Genomic DNA, 19,794 nt, shown 5'->3' with positions numbered 1-19,794 from the left:
CCTAAATCTACAATCTTGAAGCCTCATATCATGACCTTGTTCTATGGAAGTAGTTCATGACCGGCGGTACTCAACCAGAGCAAAACCCACAACACCGGAGAGAGGAGTCTGATCTGTTGAAGGCAACCACCTGCTCAGGGCTGCACAAAATACAAATCTTGAGTGAGCGATCTTGGGCTCACCACACTCATCTAAAGAAAACAGAAGTGCATGATGTTGCTGTATGCAAAAGGGGAGCCCGAAGCTGCCTCTACTGGCATTAGAGGAGCCACAGAGTTAGCTAGCCGAGGAACTAAAGTAGAGGCAGCAGGCACCTAGGGAACAGTGAAATCTGTGTTTCCCGACTCCACAGATGTGTTGTCTTTCTCCCGTCACCCTACTAAAATAGCTTCCTGATTAGAAATGAAGGAGGAGCAGCAATCATGGGGAGAGAAGACAGTTTTCACAATATTCAATGTCTCTTGACACTGAATATTGCCTCTTCTCCTGTGCTTGTGATGGTTACACCGGGGCTGTTCTCCTTCTTCAGCAGACAAGCACACACAAGATTGCAGAAGATGGAGAACAGAGTTGAGAATCAAAGAATGATAGGGGGCTGACTGATGGGAAACAGCAAGCATGGATGCCTAAGACTGTTTTGGAGGAGGAGAATGATAGATTAGCAGGTAGGAAGAAAAGGAGATAGAGACCTAAGAGATGAGATGGGAAAGTGCCAAGACAAAAAGTAGGATCAGGTCTGGTAGGTGTGAGGGGAAAGAAGTGAGAAAATAAGACGGAGGGCTGTGATCTTTAGGGGTAAAGAAATGGAGAAGGAAAGCTAGATAAGGTGAGAGGGAAGAGAGAGGACTAGTATGTGTGAGGGGGAAGCAATGGAGAAAGGGAAGGTATGGCAAAGCAGAGAGGAAGGGTGAGCAATGAAAGGGAAAGCACTGGTAATGGAGAGAAGAAAGATGAGAGATGAAATTAAAAAGATAGATATGACATACAGGTAAGGAAGAAATGAAGAAAAGAGACCAGCTCAGAAGAAAATGAAAAAGGAGAACCAGGAGAACAAAGTTAAAAAGGCAGACAAGGAGTGAGGTTTTGGGAGGAAGAAATGGAGGGTGGGTTTATTTTTATACTATATGGTGCTGGAGTGCATACTTAATTAGTTGGATGTCTTGGGAGACAAAACGAAGCCTTAACTGTTGCTATACTTAATTTTATTATTAAAATTTGAAGAAAAAAAAAAAAGCAGATAAGCCTAAAGAGAGAGAAAGGAAAAACCTCTTAAAACAAATGAGGAGAAAAAAAAAAGTATAGTATTAGCTGTAGATTTTGAGACCTCAAACTCTGATTCAAAGAGCCACAGCAGTCACAAAAAGGTTAAGATCATCCTTTTTACTGAATTCTAACTGCTTGCTGAAACAATCGGCATATTCTCACTGCTGAGCTCTCGAAACAAGTGCTGGTCCCCAACAGCGTGTCTGCAAGCCCACGGAGCAAGGGTGATTGCACCTCAGCCAGCAGAGACTTTTCCTAACTCTGCCCAGCAGACCTCTGCTTTCCCCAGCTGGGGCCAGTACCAAGGCCCGACCTCTGGAGATGAATGTTAGGCAGCTGGCTTTGCTCTTAGGCCCCCACCTCCTGTACAGAAGCCGGGAGAGGACAAGGACCAAGAGCAGAGCAGGTGCTGACTCAATCTCGGGCCACCTCATTAACATTAAGCTGCAGTTTCTCCTATCCCAGAGAGCGAGCCAGCCTTGGGACCAGCCCCAACGGGCAAAAAGAAAAGTCCACAGGGAGGGGTGAGGAAGAGAAGAATGTGTTGGTTTTTTTTTTAATAATGACAAGCTGATGGCTGACTGGGGGGTGGGGGGAAGGCAGAGTATTCTTTCTGGGACTCCCCCCCCCCAAAAAAAAAGATCAATTGGTAGCTGGCTAGGACAGGGAGGTATATTTTTCTTTTCTGAGGACTATACTGTTGGTTGACTGGGAAAAGGAAAGGTGAGAGAGAGCTGGGGGGGGGGGGATTTGTTTTGGGTTTTTTGGTTTGGTTTTTGTTTTTTGTTTTTTGTTTAGCAACAGCAACTATTCTTTTTACAAAACAATTTTCTTAAACTGGCTACTTACCTTCTTGAACAGCACAAAGAAGCTGCAGAACTGACCCATAAGATTAAAGGCAGCCAGAGTATATCCCCTCCTGGCTGTTTAGTTTTCGGGGGGGGGGGGGGGGGGGAGGGATTCCACTGCAACTGGTCCATATCATTTAAGGCAGTGGTTCTCAACCTTTTTTCTCTCAGGACACACCTGATAGTTCCCAGACGCGTGACACGCTGAACACATGACAGTCACAGGGCTAACTCCACCCCCACCCCTCAGTAATGGGTAGAAAGCAGAACTAGAACATTCCTCGTGCAACTCACCACACACACAAAAAAAAAAAAAAGAAATTCTGATGTTATCTCAGTAACAGCAACACAAACTCCCTCTACTTATAAAAAGACAGCAGTTCACCACCAATGCATGTCCAACTGAAAAAACACCACAAATAAAATGTGGTATTTTATGTGCCTACGTGCTAGTTAAATATCTCACCTCGGACATACATACAAGATCGACCTTCACAAAGTACAGAAAGACCACAAATTACAAATATGGAGACAAACTGGAATGAAAACCCCCAAAAAGCCACTCTGCATGCAGAGCAAGCCTGGAGAAATGGAAACAGAAATATAGCACCTAACAAAGTCCCAGGATCTGCAATAATGCACACAAACTAATCCGCACACAGTTACACCTGCATTATGGCAAGCACTCAAATGGAACAACCTATAAAAAGGCAAAACTACAAATATTAAACCAGGCCCTAAACACCAATACCCCTCTATATAAATAAATGTTTCAAAACATTTGATGAACAGAACATCTAAATTAAAAAAAAAAAAAACACTCTTAAAAAGTATTTAAAATTCTTCAAACACCAATAAAATATTTCAAAACAGCAGACATCACATACTACCCAAAAATTAAAATGGTAGTCAATCAAGAAAAATAAACTTAAAAAGCCACCTTTACTTACCCTCTCCAGCAGTTCTCCAACTCCTTTCCCTTGGAGGCCACACCAGAAGCAGCAGTAGTTGCTGAAGCTGTCATCATAATCATCATCTTCTTTAGGGACCATAACCAGTCTCTCTCACAAAACCACACCCCAGTCACACCCTAAGGACCAGTTTCTGTCTCTCACACTCATCTCCCCAACCAGTATCTCTCTCACACATCACCTCACCAACCAGTCTCTCTTAATCACACACACATGCCCTCTCTCTCTCTCTCACACATACCAGCCCCCAGCTGAGCAGCTCCTCTTCAGCCCCGCTGGCCTGGTCTCGGGCGGCAGCAGCCAGCAGCTCCGGTCTTCGGCACCACTGGCTGCAGGTAGCACGCGACACTGGTTGAGAATTGCACGTCCCGGGCATACAGAAGATACCAAATTATTATTTTTCCTTTTATTAAGTATAGCAAAAGCAGCAGAAAGATGCTTTCATTTCATATCCATCCAGTCCACACAGGGATCAATTAAAATAATAATAATACTGGTCTATACTGAAGGCTACAGTGAAAATTACTGTTTGAATAAAAACATGACTGCCATAAGACAAAAATGCCAACAGCTTTGGGGATCAACACTTCATGCCAGTCACCTTTCAAACCTTCAGGATGACTTCACTGTAACCCTCTTGTACAATCAATGTTGGCATACTATTTTACAACAATCTCCCGGCTTGATAATCGAGCCTTTCCACAGGAAAATTATGAACATTCATCTTTCTGATGATGAAATTACAGTTTGCTGTTTCTATCCTACCCTGATTTTCCTTCTGCTTTGACAATGCTTCATACCTGTTATACTGCATCTGATAAAATCCAAATAAGTTACATAGAAAAAGAAAAAAAAAAAAAAAAAAAAAAAAAAGACACCCCCATGACTGTACTCTATACCTCTAAGTGCTAGGGAATTTCAGAGTCAGTGTTATACTCCCACATGCAGCCAGATAAGTGCCTGTTATTCACCCTCTTGCCACCACTGTACAGGACTGACTATCCTAATGTCTATGCTGCACGAGGCTTATTTCAGCATACCAGTGTAGAGTGAGAATTACAGGTGAAGACTTCAAACTAGGAATATGTTGCAGACAAAGTCAAAAAGGAAAAAGGCTTAAACACAGACTAAAACCATGAACAATGCTATTGGGTAAAGACAAAGTCCCCAAAAGAAAAGATATATCCATTGAATGTAAATGAATCTCAACAGATAATGAACACTTCTTTTTATAAGATGAAATACAATTCTGATAATTGAGAAATAAATTTCAAGTTAGTTATTACACAGTGAAATTAACTACAAGAGCTCCATCAGAGGGCTTATGATGCTGTCTGAACTTGGATGCAAAGTCACCTTGTTTCAGAGTTCCTTATTAGCCTATTTTAGCTGCATCCCAAGCAGGGCTAGGCTGCCAAAGGCAGCCCACTCGCCTGATCTTTAAAGAGGAAAAAAAAATTAACATCTGTGCTATGCACATCAAATCGGTTAATTACAACGCACCACATTTTACTGGAGTGCCAAAAGAAATTCTAGGGCTTAACTGAAAGGCAGTAGATAACATCCTCCTATGTCAAGAAGCCTCCACCAGCATTTCACAGTTCCCTTGAGGGTAGAGGATGAGTACAATAGGAGAAAGGGGAGGCTATAATCCTGGTATTGGGGGGGGGGGGGGGGCCCTCAGGGATCTTCTCACTTGTGCAAGGAGTGACCCCCAAGGCTCACGGACTAAGTGGAAGGGAAAACTTCACAACTTTCCTGGATCCACCTCTGATCAGGGGTTTGAAAATGGACTTGCATTACATCATTAAATTTGTTACTCCTATTTTAAAAATCACACAAATTTTGGATCCTGACCTCCAGACTCTTCTTACACCCCGTCATGCTGTGACCGCAATGGCCCTTCTCCCTTTGCTTTCTAACATTTGCCCTGATAAGTCAAAAGATATAGAATTGAGGGTGTGAATTTAAGTTACTGGGCCATCTCCATCATAGGATTTTTACTTACTTTGTTTCAAACAAAGTACTCTTATATAAAAAGTATGGGGAGATTATACTTTGACAGACCAACCAGAGAAAGGTCTAACACACAGACTGCAGCTCTGGGACAGTTCTATTCCACTTACAGCAGAACCCCCTACTTAATTACTTACCCATTGTTACAAGTATGTGGCAGAGTTTAAATCAGTATTTTACTAAGTTAATGAATAACAAGAACACACACCATCCATTGTCTCTGAAATCCTCTATAACTTGTTAGAGGTCAAGTCACCAGCTGGGAGATAAGCATGTTTAGCACATTTATGCAATAAAACAACAGCTAAAGTTTTCGCTTATGTCTTGCCATCCATCCAACACGGGCGTCACAGATGGGCAGACAGTTCAGTAGATAGCCACTTGAAGTTACATATAGGGTTGAAATATATCTAGAGGGTGGGATTTTTTTTTTATTATTATATTGAGGATTATTTAAAGACTGATTAGTGATTAGAGTGGGGGGTTTTGATGATGGATATGGGAATAGTGTCCAAATTGTTTTCAGAGAGTGGTGGGGATGGGGCGGGTGGAAAGGATGGTGGAGTAGGTTGCAGATAGTTTCTTCTGAAACTGTAAAATGCTTAGTAAGTATTTGATTTAGGCAGTATATTAAGTATTTTTAAAATAAACAAAAGCACAAACAAGTACTGGAGAACTAAAGGCGAGGAAAGAAGTGTAGTGGCAGGAAGCCCAGGCCCCACCAGCTGAAGTAAAAAAGCAGCAACAGCAGCCAGAAGAGCAGGGGAGTGAGAGGAACCAGGCCCCACCTCAGTAAAGCAGTACAAAAACAAAACAAACACAAAACAGCAGGCCTGCAGAGAAGTGCTAGTGGGGAAAGGGAGAGAGAAATGAAGTGTGTCAACCCCTTTCCAGCAACACACAGCTCACCCCCCTCACCAGACTGGCATGTACACACACACAGTGTCACAAAAACATGACAAGTCTAGACTTGTTAAACCTCAGTTTGTTCTTTAAACAAGAAAGTGAAAACAGGGCATGCGTGTGCGTTGCTCTTTAGACATTAGTTTAAATTTCACTTTTTTTTTTTGTGTGAGGGCCCCTGATCACATGCTGGTGAATTTCAATAGGGAAAATGCCAAGATTAAATCGCTGGCCTTCGCATGATCAGTCCACTTTGATGAAAAGAGTAATTGCACCTCAGGATGGACTGAACAATGCAGCGGCATTTTTATTTAGAAATACCTGAAAGGTGCTTTAAACAAAATGAACACATTTGCCATGCCGTTCTCTGCTTCCCAGTTATATTTTGCGACAAGCAGGAGGCACTATTAATTTAAATCCTTCAAGTTCATTATCCAGAAGTATAAACATACAATATCTGTAGCAGGGTGCAGCTAACTCCATAATAAGTTTCTATAATCACATTGACAAATTAATGTCAGTGGAAGATTCTACAAAGCTGAAGGGTTTTTTTTCTTGCTTCTGGTCTTGTGTTGAAAATGTTTGTATTATGCACAGCCGTACAAAACCCTATCCTACCAGTCACTGCAAGGAACCCATATGTTATTTTCATTTCACAGGCCGGCAGTTTTTTAGTCCAAGGATCAATAAAAAGGATTCTCATTAGTGCTGACATTTTTTCTGTGCTTTAGTACAAAAAAAAAATTAAATTAGTTTGCTCATCCTAAAACCTATTTCACTATTTCATCATCATCCTTATCTCATTTTGCACAGACCTGAAGGGAATATAACTCCCAAAAGCTAGGCACAAAAATGGTATTTTGCACTGAACTCTCCCCCCTACATTTTGTTAAGTTTTATTGTATCTTTGTGGACTAACAGCAACATTTGATTTCTATAAAAACAGGAACTTAGGTTCCTTGATTCATTCAAACTGATTACAAATGAAAATAAAAAATAAAGTTTGGATTTTGTTACCTTACATGTTTCTTCCTTTGCCTTGTGCTATCTCCCACCCTTGCCCTGCATCAGCAGCTGTTGCTGTAGTCTTCATACTATGAGGAACTAGACTACAACATGAAATCCCAGCTGTGTCTGTGAGGAGACTAAAAGCGGCATCCTGTCAAAGTTATTATGTACATTAGTGGCCCTGTGTCAACATTTTCTCCAATCTTTACATTTGGAGGACCTGAGGCAATGGAATCCCAGGCCTTACTACATTGGTCAGCAGCGTACAGTATCTGAATGTAATCCGCTTTGACATGCGGATAAGCGGAATATAAAAATCTAAAATAAAATAAAAAAATCTCTACCTCTCTGAAGCCATGAGTGCAGCTAGGATTATGGCTGGCATGAGGCATGTGGCTGATCTCCAATTTCACATTACAGCTGTACTATATAGAGTATTAGTTTTTGTTTTTGTTTTTAATTATCTAAAAGAGACAATATTTATTCATTTTAATCAATTCTAAAATGGCATATTTTTAAATAGTGATAAGGTAGGCATAACATTTTCCCCAGCAGAGATCCCCCTCTAGGAACAAGGAAGTTCACACTCACTACTTAACAGCAGGTAAGTGTGGAGGGATAAGCTATTTTCCTCAAAAACTTTAGGAAAACTGGTTAGTCTAACACGCCATGTCTCTGGAAAGCAAGTGAAACACTGCTTGTATGAGAAGCTACATAATCACAACAATTTGTTACATAATTATTTTCCTCTACAAATCTTTTGATAAACATTCAGGAATTTATACTTCATGAAATAGTAAGCAGAACAAACAAACACACTTCTTAAAACAGGATTTGACTACACCAGAAGCATTACACACACACACACACACACACACTTTGGGGCGGATTTTAAAAGCCCTACTCGCCTAAATCCGTCTAAATCCGGGCGGATTTAGGTGAGCAGGGCCCTGCGTGCCGGTGCGCCTATTTTACATAGGCCTACCGGCGCGCGCAGAGCCCCGGGACTTACGCGAGTCCCGGGGTTTTCTGAGGGGGGCGGGTCGGGGGCGGGCCCGGTCGGCGCGGCGTTTTGGGGGCGTGTTGGCAGTGTTTTGGGGGCGGGCCCGGGGGCGTGGTTACGGCCCGGGGCAGTCCGGGGCGTGGCTGCGCCCTCCGTACCCGCCCCCAGGTTGCGTCCCAGCGCGCTAGCGGCCCGCTGGCGCACGGGGATTTACGTCTCCCTCCGGGAGGCGTAAATCCCCCGACAAAGGTAAGGGGGGGGGAAGGTGAGGGGAGGGCAAAAGAAAGTTCCCTCCGAGGCCGCTCCGATTTCGGAGCGGCCTCGGAGGGAACGGGGGTAGGCTGCGCGGCTCGGCGCGCGCCGGCTATACGGAATCGATAGCCTTGCGCACGCCGATCCAGGATTTTAGCGGCTACGTGCTTATCTACTAAAATCCCGCGTACTTTTGCTGGCGCCTGATGCTCCAGCAAAAGTACACCAATTCGCGCGGTTTGAAAATCTACCCCTTTGGTCTGCATCTCAACATAGCAAACAAAATATTCAAAGGAGGTAAATTTTCTAAAGCATTTACACTCCAAACAGTTTTGTGCGCGTAAATGGGCTTCTGAAAATTGTTACGCTATATCAGGGGTCGGGAACCCATGGCTCGCGAGCCAGATATGGCTCTTTTGAGGGCTGCATCTGGCTCGCAGACAAGTTTCGCCACACTTTCCCGCTGACCCAGCTGCTGCCCGGTCCTCCTCCGCCCGGGCTTAAAATGCTGTCAGCCCAGGTGGAACGCGGCAGGACAGCTGGAGTCAGCGGCACCGGCGTGCTCTCTTCTTTCCGCCCCCCCCCCCCCCCGGCGGCCTGGAAGAGGAAGTGGAGAGTATCGGGTGCCTGCGCGGCAAGAAGAGGCCACGCTAGTGCGCTTGGCATCGGCCTGAAGAAAAGAAGACTGCAGCGCGGCTCGGAGGAAAATGAAGAGGTTAGCGTTGGGAGGAGGCTGCTGCTGCCGCGAGTTCCCGGGGTGGGGGAGAGAGAGAGTGAATGAGCGGCTCGCTCATTCACTCTCTCTCTCCCCCACCCCGGGAACTCGCGGCAGCAGCAGCCTCCTCCCAACGCTAACCTCTTCATTTTCAGCCCTCGCGGAGGCGGAGTCCCATCGGCCGCGGTTGAACCTCTTCATTTTCCTCTGAGCCGCGCTGCAGTCTTCTTTTCCTCGGGCCGATGCCAAGCGCACTAGCGTGGCCTCTTCTTGCCGCGCGCGCACGCACCCGATACTCTCCACTTCCTCTTCCGGGACGCGGGGGGGGGGGGGGGCCTGTGTGTGTGTGTGTGTGAGTGAGAGATTGCATGTATGTGAATGATTGAGAGCCTGTACATGTGAAAGAGAGTATGTCTGTGATTGAGAGCCTGCCTGTTTGAGAGAGAGCATGAATGTAAGTTTACCATTGGGAACCTGTATGTGTAAGTTTGTGATTGAAAACCTGTTTGTGTGAAAGAGTATGTGTGTATGATTGAAATCCTTTGTGTGTGAGAGAAATCATGTGTATGTATGATTAAGAGCCTGTGTGTATAAGTAAGAGAGATCATGTGTGTCTGTGTGTGATTGAGAGCTGGTTTAGGTGAGGGAGCATGTGAGTATGTGATTGAGAGCCTTGTGTAAATGAGAGAGAGGACATGTTTGTAAGCATGTGAATGAGAGTCTGTGTGAGAGAAAGACAGCATGTATGTATGTGATTGAAAGCCTGTGTGTGTGTAAGCGTGAAAAGATAGACAGCATGTGTGTAAATGTGTAATTAAGAGCCTATATAAGTGAGAGAGAAAAAACATGTGTATATGTGAGTACTGAGAGCATGTGTGTATAGATGTGTCATTGAGAGCCAGTGTGAGAGAGAGCGCTGGTATGTGACTGAGAGAGGAGAAAGTACCAAGCAAACCACCCCTCCTCCTGCTAATTCAGAACAATCTCAGGGCACCTGGATATCAAATGTTCCCAGGTATGCAGAGCAAAAAAATGTTTGTATCCTTATTATTTTTCATTACTGGGTCTTTGTGTCTGCTATTTTGAAATATTTTGTTGGTATCTGGAAATGTTTTATATGAGTTTTTAATTATTGGATATTCCACTCATCAGCTGTTTCGAAATATGTTCTTTTTGTTAGTATGGTTTTACTGCTGATGATTTTATATTTCTTGATTTGTTTTATAAGGATGGGTGATGTTTCTTTTTTCCTTTGTTACACTGCATACAGAGACTCTGGCTTGTTGCAGTTTCCAATTCAGTTTTTTCTGCATGCTTCTTATTATGCGTTTTGGTCTCTTTATTCTATGTTAGGTGAGGGTCAGCACGTGATTCAGGTGAGGTTTTCTGCTGGCGTGTAGTTTCTGTGTAGGACTCTATAGCAGCCTGACTTGGTCCGTTTTCCTAATAGGAGATGTATTGGGGTCTTAAGGCCTGGTGTAATATTTTCAGAGACTTATTGTACTTTAAAAGTGTGATCTTACATAAAATGCACACATTTACTTGTATTTAGTTTTAAACATATTGTATGGCTCTCATGGAATTACATTTTAAAATATGTGGCGTTTATGGCTCTCTCAGCCAAAAAGGTTCCTGACCCCTGCGCTATATGCTACTTTTACATGCATAACGCCTTTCAAAATTCATTCAAACATGAGCAAGACAGTTCTTAAAAATAAAACAGCTGAACATGGCGATAAAGTTTCCTCAATGCTAGCAAAAAGAAGTCCATTTCCCACTCATCTATTTTTGCAAACATCCCTTACCAATAAGTGATAATGCTCATTACAGCAGGCATTAAAGGATATCACATGCCAATAATTAAATGTCATGAAAAAAAAAAAAGGCATCCAATATGACAGCCAATTATAAAATTCTGCTCACTATTAAAAAATGAGAATTACAAATTTACACAAATAATGCACACACATTGTAGGGATTTCTTTCAAACCCTACCTCCTGAAACTGTTCTCTATGGACCAATAAATGGAGTGAGAAGCAAGAGATTCTAGGATACTTAATGTCCACTCACAGAGTCTACACCACATGAGTAGGGCATGGTGCCCACTACTCCTAAAACATACATGGCTGAAACAACCTAGGCAATCTGCTGAAAAGAGCTGTGGCAGCCCTGGGCCAGGCAAAAGGAGGGGGTCAGAAAGAATAGCAGCCACCGCAATGGCAAGGTGGGTAAAGCAAAAAGTTTACACAGAAGACAAAACCTGAAACACCTAGATAACACACACAAAAGTTAAAAAAAAAATGCTATAAAGAATTTCCCCTGGCTCATCGGAATTTTGGCTGGCACCTAAGCTTTCTATCAACATTTCACCCTTGCATACATAAACATCTCAATAAAAAGTTTTGCATGACTAAATGACAGTCAGAAATCCTTTCCTGTTAGTTAATACCCAATGAATCTGGCCACTGGCTGGCACTACAGGTCGCTTCCTAAAGCAGGGCACGCAATGACTGCCTCTTTATCCAGAAAAAAATAATTAAAAAAAACCCACGCACACAAGGATTGCCCAATTTGGTTTATGCTGCCTAGAATTAAGTTTGTTTGACATCTGAATGTTCCTGCTGCTGGCAAAATTTGACAGGATTTGAACTTTTGTAGGCCAAGGTGAACCAGCCTACCTAAACTAAGCCAGCATGCAGCAACCCCCACTCGGCCTACTCATCCTCCCTCAGATGTGCAGGCTGATCTTATCGCATTGGAAGGAGGCGCAAGACAAAAGAAGAGCAATTCCTTGTAGATATGCTAAATTTTGAGGCTAGCAAGCGCAGGAATCTGGAAACAAAAATATAAAAAGCTGGAATTATGCTATAATCATTTACGCCTTCCTGCTGACAATCTCCAAAGTATGGTGTTTCACAAAAAGCACCACCACAAACACTACAAAATACCAAAAACTCAGCATTAGTATTATATATATTGAGACCGAACGATTAAGAGAGAAATAAGATTCAGATGCCTAGAATGGACCACTACACTTGTGGTTGTATGTCTGAGCAGAAGGAGCAATTTATGACTTCAGATGAACTTTTGTCATTTTTTCATTGCCTCAAAATTTGCATCTAGTCTTGTAAACAATGGATGCATGTCACATCAGATAGAGACTGCACGTGGATGTCTGCTAACTGGAATAGTTACTACCATAATGACAGAGAGAAAAAATCTCTGATGAACCCTAGTTCACTCAGTCAGCCTATCAGCCATTTATTAAAGCAGCTCAGGCTAGCAACTTATGCCCAGAGGGGAGGGGCCTAAGATACAAACACTGAGCTGTTTGCAAACTAAGGGCCTGGACTGTTTTCTTTTGCAACTAATCACATTATAAAAAAAACAGTGAAGAAAAGATCATTTCTATTTAAACATACACACTCCAACTTATTTCTATTTCATTGTACTACATGTGGTTGTCAGCTCTGATCTAAGTATGAAATCAGATTACCCTAAATTCTTCTAACTGGGATCACATCTGGATAGCTGTAAATAAAATGTGTTTTATAAATACAGAATTGTTTTGTTTATTGTATTGTACATATAGATATCCCTTGTTCACTAGGTTTAACTGCTAGGATGTTTGTCACCAGTGGTTTGCTCATTATGGCTCTGGGATACTCCAGTCAAAAGCAGCTGTTGATTCATCTGGTCCACACAGCATGGCTTGCCACAGCTTATTTCTGGAAGACAGTACACTGGAAGGACTTCTGGAAAAGCCATGTATTTGAGATTATGTTTTTCAGTTGATATGCTTTTGAAGATTTTCATTTACAACTCTTTTTGTGACAGGTCTTATAATTATCAAGTGTTTACACACCAAAATAGCACTGTCTGGTTTCCCTTTCCCAGATATATTTTTATTTGGAAATTGCATATGTTTACAGTTGAACGGCACATTTTATTTTGTCTCTAAAAACTAAATGACTATTAAAAAAAAAATGATGAGAGAGATGTGTTGTTGCATCTAGAGCAATCCCAGTATTCCCCAGCAGACTTCCCCTATTTGTCATGACCTGAGATTTTTGCTACTCAGAGGCCTGGTAGAAAGTCCATTCTTTAGGTTAGAACAGCAGTAAAAATTTAAATGTAAGGAGAAAGGTGGAGCTCCTGCCCCTTAAGATCCAAATTAAAATATAAGCCAGCTAAAGTCAGAAGTAAGGCCATCTGTAGGGAGGAATTCTGGTTTAAACACATGCCTTCGCCTAAAGCCAGTCAGCCAGAACAAAGCAAACAGATCATCAGAATAGCACAAACATGCCAAACCTACTTCATTAGGGGAGTAGATATTTGCCAAAGGTAAAAAGTGGGGGAAATCCCAACTGAAGGTTATAATTTGCTCAGAGATCATGACTGCAGTTGCCTAAAACATTTCACTTCCATTCTTAGAGGGACTACTGAATCAATAACTGTGCTAGCCTCCTGCCCTCAGCATACAAGGTTACTACAACACTTATAAGCTAGGGCTTTGGATTTTGTGTGCTTATAATTTATAAAATTAGCTGTTTATCAATGTTCTCTCCTACTACTCTCTCAAGATCTTCCCCTCCCTGATCTGATACTTGCAGTTAACAATAGCTATGCAGGAGGAAGAAAGCAGGGACTCATGGCCAGATAATAAAGCTTGTGCAATTGAGAAGCCATCAGTGCAGAAGAGGCACAAAAACAGAGCAATGGGACTATGGCAGGTATGGCAGATATTGAGAGTCCTGGAGGTGCAGTGTTTCTGATACACGCATTCCATTTTTTTTTTTTACTCACCGGAGAGGTTTTAAACAGAGTAACATAATAGATGAATGCAGAAAGACCAATTCAATCAGCCCAGTTATTTAACCACCCTAGGGATACATTGCAGCTGCTAGTCAGAGAGCATGACCATCTGCAAGATCCCTCACTATCTTTATTTTTGCCTTCTTTCTTTGTACTTCACCATGTTGGGTAGAACAACATAAAAGATTCCTAGTTAGTTAATGCCAGCATTCCACCTCTCCCCATATCTAAACGACAAAACTCTACTATAAACTAACAGCCAGCAAGTCTAGTGGAGCTGTTGCCTGAATAAACGGCATCCTAGTTCCCCTGCATAGCATGCCAGAAAGATCAGACCGCTAGTCCAGGGGTAGGCAATTCCAGTCCCGGAGTACCACAAACAGGTTTGGTTTTCAGGGTGTGCAAATATATACCTCCACTGTAGTCATATATTCATTGTGGATGTCCTGAAAACTGGACCCGTTTATGGAACTCCAGGACCAGGGCTGCCTCTCTCTATACTAGTGTAATCTAAAATTGCTGTCACACAAACCCAGTCATGTGGTCACTCGTATTTCTGCTAGAAAATCTAACATTTCATATTAACCATGTTACCAATCTTTCTGGCAGACTTAACACACAGGGTTGAATAGAGGTGTGTGTGGGAAAGCAATGGTAAGTATGGTGCTATAAATGCATACCATTAGGTTGCACTTTCTGCTCTCTCCACTTTTAATAACTAAGGATCTACTAAGCTTATCCCATGCCCTCTTAAACTTGGTTACTGTTTTAGTCTCCAAACAATCCTGAAGGGCATGGCACACATCAGTGTTTAATGGATTAAAGCCTAAAGGACAGAAGCTCTACATAAGAGAGAGAAAATATTGATCATACATGATGGCTTCATGATGAGACAAATATGAAAGTAAGCAAAAGGGATATTTATAAGAGATGGAAAACTCTGGCCCTCACTTGCCATATACAGATTTGGTTTTCAGGATGATCACAATGAATACTAATGAAATGTTTGCATATAGTAGCTCTAGTCTAGGGATAATACACATATTTTAGTTACTCAATGCTCATAGATGCAGACGTGAATTTTACATGCACATCCAACCATATACACATACCATTAAAATGCATATCTGATTTGGGGGGGGGGGGAACAAAGATAAGGGAATGTGTCTAACATTTCTGCCACCAGCATTCCAGCAAAAGTACTGATCAAATGGGTCAGAGAAACACTGAAAGCACAAACTCAATCAATCAGAAAATATATACATCTACATTTTTTAGCCTCTTTTTATATGCTGGAAGGTACTTTTGTTTGGGGACCACATACTATTGGGGGGTTGAGGGGGTGCAAATCAACAGCAGTCAATTAATTATGTAAATGAACTCAGACCACCTATTTCCTAGGTATCAATCCCGTCTCCACTACTTGAGAATGCAATCTTCAGTGTCAACTAACTGCCATGCTCTCAAATGTTTTACACTTAACTTGTAAGCTCACCAAGACAGGGACCTTGCAGCCTTTATCTGCTTTGGTGGCTGGCCAGCAAATAGTATGCCAAAGGTGCTTTATAAATAACGGTCTGCCTTAAGAGACTATGACCTCAATTCAACTCTTAGCTCAGGTTCCAAGCCTGCTGGAACAGGAAGTGGAGCTAAGGTTAGAGGGAAGGTTTTAAGGGAGTGTCAGTCAAAAAATTAAAAAAAACAAAACAAAAAACAACCCAACAACAACAACATTGCTACTCAGTCAGGAAGTCGCCCTGAAGATGGCTCCTGTCAGAATGTATACTGCTTGACCCATACAAGGGAAAAAACAGGGGAACATCACATCAATGTCTTTTACCTTAGGCAACTGGAGATAACTGGATGCTCAGGAGTCTTAACAGTAATCATTGACTACACAACCAGAAGAGAACTATGTATCACTGAATCATATCCCCAAAGTACAATCTTCTAGACCTTAACAAAATTCTTGTGTTATATGAGCAATTTTACTCACTCCATCCTGAAGAAAAATCCACATACATGAACATCCCAACACAAAATGAAGGGTCCCTTTTTCTCTAAGTACCCATTTCACAACACACTAAAATCATTAAAAAAAAAAAGTTAAGGCAGCAAAAAAAATCGGTCCTGCCCATAAAATTGCCCTCCAACAAAAGTATACAAAAGTATAAAAAGGCACTATGAAATGCCTCAAATATATTCAACCCTAAGGATTTTTATTTCTGTGCTATTGGGCTAAATAGTAGCCACACTTCTTTCTTCTGTCTTGTGGCAAACAAAATCAAACCTCGAAATTACACACACCGTTAATATAGTTATTGCAGTTTCTGGCAAACCTGCTAACAATCGCGTATAGTTTAAACATAAGATTTTCTATCGTCATTAAAAAAAAAAAAAGTGGTGTTTACCGAATCCTAAACTTATTTAACTAAAAAAGAAAATATACTAAAGTAGCGCACACACACTTCGTTTAAGTCAGTCGGTTCGGCTGAGCAATGAAGAGCTACCTTTTGCCTACACTTCCTGCTCCCTGCAGCCCTCCTCCCTCTGCAGACAGGAAGTTGTCCGTTTGACAACAAATGAATCAGCTAGAAGTACGAACTAAGCAGCCATCAGCTGATATCTTGTTTACAATACCAGGCATTTTAAAACGCAGTGCTGTCTGTTCTCGTCCAACAACTACAAAGAAAAAGTATTCCCTGAACTGCTGATGCCTATTCACATTTCAGTAAAGAATGGTCTTTGCTTAAGAAAATAGAAGCGATACACTGGATCAGTGACCATTTTAGACAACTCGTCAGCAGACGCTGCATATGCATAACATACTGGACCCATTTCTGACTATGCAAGGAAATTCACAAAATAAGAACCACACGGTATTTTTCACTCCCCGTTTCTCCCCCCCCATCGCGCACGAGGATGGCGACGTTTTTACAGAGAAAAAAAAAAAAGAGAAACTAATCCAAAAATGACAAAATGCACTTCTGTGGAAGCCAACCGGAAACTGAATTGCACTGTTTATTCAAACCGTGATCCGCTTGCATGAACATTCATGCTATAGTCCAGCTACCTGTGGACTGTGCTCGATAGTTACAACCATATTCTCTGGGAAATAAAGGAATGGTTTTTGCAGCGATGGCAAAATAGAAGACATTTTGGGCATTGTTCAAAGTTTGTTATGCAAATATCAAATAAACCTAGCCATCAATTTTACTAATTCTGAATATTCCTTAACTTTTTTTTTAAGACACAAATTTGCATTTGTCCTCTTCATGCTAAATAAATGGATAGGAGCGCAGATAGAATTCTTTCATTCATAAATATACCCTAAATGCTTTAACTAAATATTAGATGTATAGTGCTTCTTACCACAATAGCGTGAGGAGAGTGCACTAAAGACTTAAGTTCATTTAGGTCGTTTTCAGCCTACAAAATTATAATAAAGAAGAAAAAAAGTGTCAAATCAATACTGAACCTACCTATAACAAATGATACATCAAAACATAGACCTGTATACCCTAAATTACCTTATCCCATTCTCCTTCCATGACATGATTGCGGAATTTGGTTGCAGAGGGATGTTCTAAACGACACCCTGATTCTTGCATGAGGAGGTCAACTGTCTGACTGTAAGAGAGTTACATTGCAAAACTATAAGTTCACAGATGTTCCTCCCAGGCATTATAAAAATGTGCATTTTAATTCCAATAAACCGCTAGCTAGACATCTGAAATTATATCTATGGAGAAAAAAGAGCTACACAAAATTGTTCAGTTTATAGGTTGCTGTCCAGGAATTTATAGTAAAAAAATGAAAGATAAACAAGCAGGGGGAAAAAAAAAAGACCAACTTCTTGCCATATCTGAAGTCTCTGGTAACAAAGGATTGTTAGTAATTGTTCACTCTGAATACTGTGTTGTAAACATAGCCTTGTCCCCACTATAATCACATAAACAACAGCAAGTCCCTCCTAATTTTGTTCTAAATCCCTTTACTCTAAAAAAGGGACAACGCTGGCTTAAAACAGACACAAGCTGTTTTCCCTTGCTCCTGTCAGTTATGTTTTCACCGAACTCATTTTATTTTTTATTAATCCTTCCAGTCTGTAGACTTTGCTTGAAACATTTGCAGCAGTTTACATACTTTTGCTTTTCCAACCCTCCTGTTGCACATACGGTTTGTTACTAGGCCACAAAATACTGCAGTGCTCCCAAACGTCGGGGAGCTAATGCAGTTATGCAATAGAAAAGAAAGGATCAAGGCGACGGTGCGAGGTTATGTTCCCCACAACCGTTCGTTTAACACTAAAGCGGGCACCTGCCCCTACACTTGCTCCCTCTTTCTTTACTGGGAGAAGTGCGGCGGAGGGGAAAGACAAATCAAAAGAAATAGAGGGAAGAGAAAAACAAAGTAAGAACGATCCGGACAGAGCTACTAAAACTGATCGTGTCTCAGCAGTTAGGTATGTGCGACCCTGCAGAGAGGGGGGGGGGGGGGGGGGGGGGGGGGGGGGGGGAGATGTAAACAAGCTCTTCTTTTTAACTAGACTGATACGCTCGATTTAAAAACAAAACAAATAAAAAAAAAAAAAGATCGAGGTTGACACCCCGCCACCTTGAAGACGGATCGGTACATACTTCAGACCCAGGCCATGCAAGTGCTGCCCGATGAGCCGGATCACGTCCTCGTCCGACTGCGAGAGCCTTTTCTTCTTCTTCAGGCTGCTGCCCAGCTCGGCGGCGGTGGCGGGGGACGGGGAGCTGGCTGCCGACGAGGAGGCGGCCCCCGGCACCCCGTTATTGTTCGCGTTCAGGTTGTTGCTGTTGTTGACGCTGCTGGAGAGCAGCCCGTTGGAATGGGCCAGGTCCCCCGAGGAGGACTCCCCGTTCTGGGCCGAGAGACAGGCCAGGTCCTGGCTCTGGTTCTGGCCCTGCCCTGCCGCCGCCCCGTTGGCTTGCATGGCGCTGTGGCTGCTGCTGCTGCTGCTGCTACTGCCGACGCCGAGGAGACCGTGGCTGGCACTTCTGGGAACAAGGGCGGCAGCGGGAGCGAACCCAAGCACGGAGAGGCCTGCGACGCCCGCTGAAGCCCCGGGCTCTCCTGCTCCCTCCGCCGCCGAGGCTCGGTGTTTCTTCCGCGGGGGCGGGGACGCTCCACCGGTGTCCGAGTCGGAGGAGGAGGAAGCGGAGGCCAGAGTTTCCTCGCCGAGAGCGGCCGTGGTTGGAAGCCGGTGGGGCGAGGCGAGGCGAAGGGGCAGGGGAGGGGGGAAGGGGGAGGGAGGGAAAGGGAAGGGAGCAAGGCCGAGGAAGCGGGGAGAGGAGGACTCCGGCGGCGGGTGTGGGGAGGGGGGCAGAAAGAAGAAAGGTAGGGTGGGAGGGGGGAGGAGGAGGAGGAAGCGGCGCGCGGGTGGCGGGGCTCTGGCGCCTTGTCCGCGCGGCCGCCCCGTCTCTCGCTTTCTCGCTTGCCCGCTCTCCTCCCGTCGCGCCGCGGTTTGTTGCTTCTTTCTCAGCTGCAAACCCCCTAATGGAGTCCAGACGGTGACGTCACAGGAAATTCCTATACTGCTCGCCTCGCTCACTTCCGGCGGGCGGGCAGAAGCGCTTGGCGGCGGGCAAAGACGGATTGCGGGCGGAGGACGCGGAGACGCTTCTCTCTCTCTCTCTCTCGCGCGCTCGAGAGGCTAACGCTTTCCTAAACCGGGGACTGAACGTGGACTAGTGCCTATTAAAGCGGTTCGAAGTTAGTTGTTTGTTTTGTTTTTTTCCGGGGGGGAGTGTTTCTCTCTCGCATTCAGGTATGGTCTCCGTCTCGGGGGTATAGCTCGAGGAAGGAAAGTTGTGCGCTGGCTTGAGGGTTTGAGTTCCTCCTCTCCAGTCTCGTCGGACGCGTTCTCCCCGGTGAAAGCTGCCCCTGCTGCGGGGACAGCACCGTCTCGTTTCCCTCCTTTCTCCGCGCGCGCGGTAATGTGCGACAGCCGGGCGATGCGTCCAGGTGGA

The 19,794-nt window shown here is 43.5% G+C and overlaps 1 protein-coding gene across 2 annotated transcripts in view; it reads right to left on the bottom strand.

Moving 5' to 3' along the window:
* WDR26 (WD repeat domain 26) overlaps positions 1 to 19,357 on the bottom strand; it is a 190,039-nt gene extending 170,682 nt beyond the window's left edge. Inside the window, exons 1-3 of one of the 2 annotated variants that reach the window (XM_029593092.1) lie at positions 18,436 to 19,357; positions 17,326 to 17,425; positions 17,168 to 17,224 (exon numbers count right to left, since the gene is read on the bottom strand). In XM_029593092.1, the coding sequence (XP_029448952.1) occupies positions 17,168 to 17,224; positions 17,326 to 17,425; positions 18,436 to 18,758 (480 nt within the window). In that variant the 5' untranslated portion in view covers positions 18,759 to 19,357. The remainder of the gene's footprint in view (positions 1 to 17,167; positions 17,225 to 17,325; positions 17,426 to 18,435) is intronic. The other variant, XM_029593093.1, reaches the window with a different exon arrangement.
* Between the last annotated feature and the right edge of the window lie 437 nt (positions 19,358 to 19,794).

Source organism: Rhinatrema bivittatum, chromosome 3 (assembly GCF_901001135.1).
Source record: "Rhinatrema bivittatum chromosome 3, aRhiBiv1.1, whole genome shotgun sequence".
Taxonomy (NCBI): Eukaryota; Metazoa; Chordata; class Amphibia; order Gymnophiona; family Rhinatrematidae; genus Rhinatrema; species Rhinatrema bivittatum.
The sequence above is the reverse complement of the archived record's forward strand: the minus strand, read 5'-3'. Positions and strand labels throughout refer to the sequence as shown.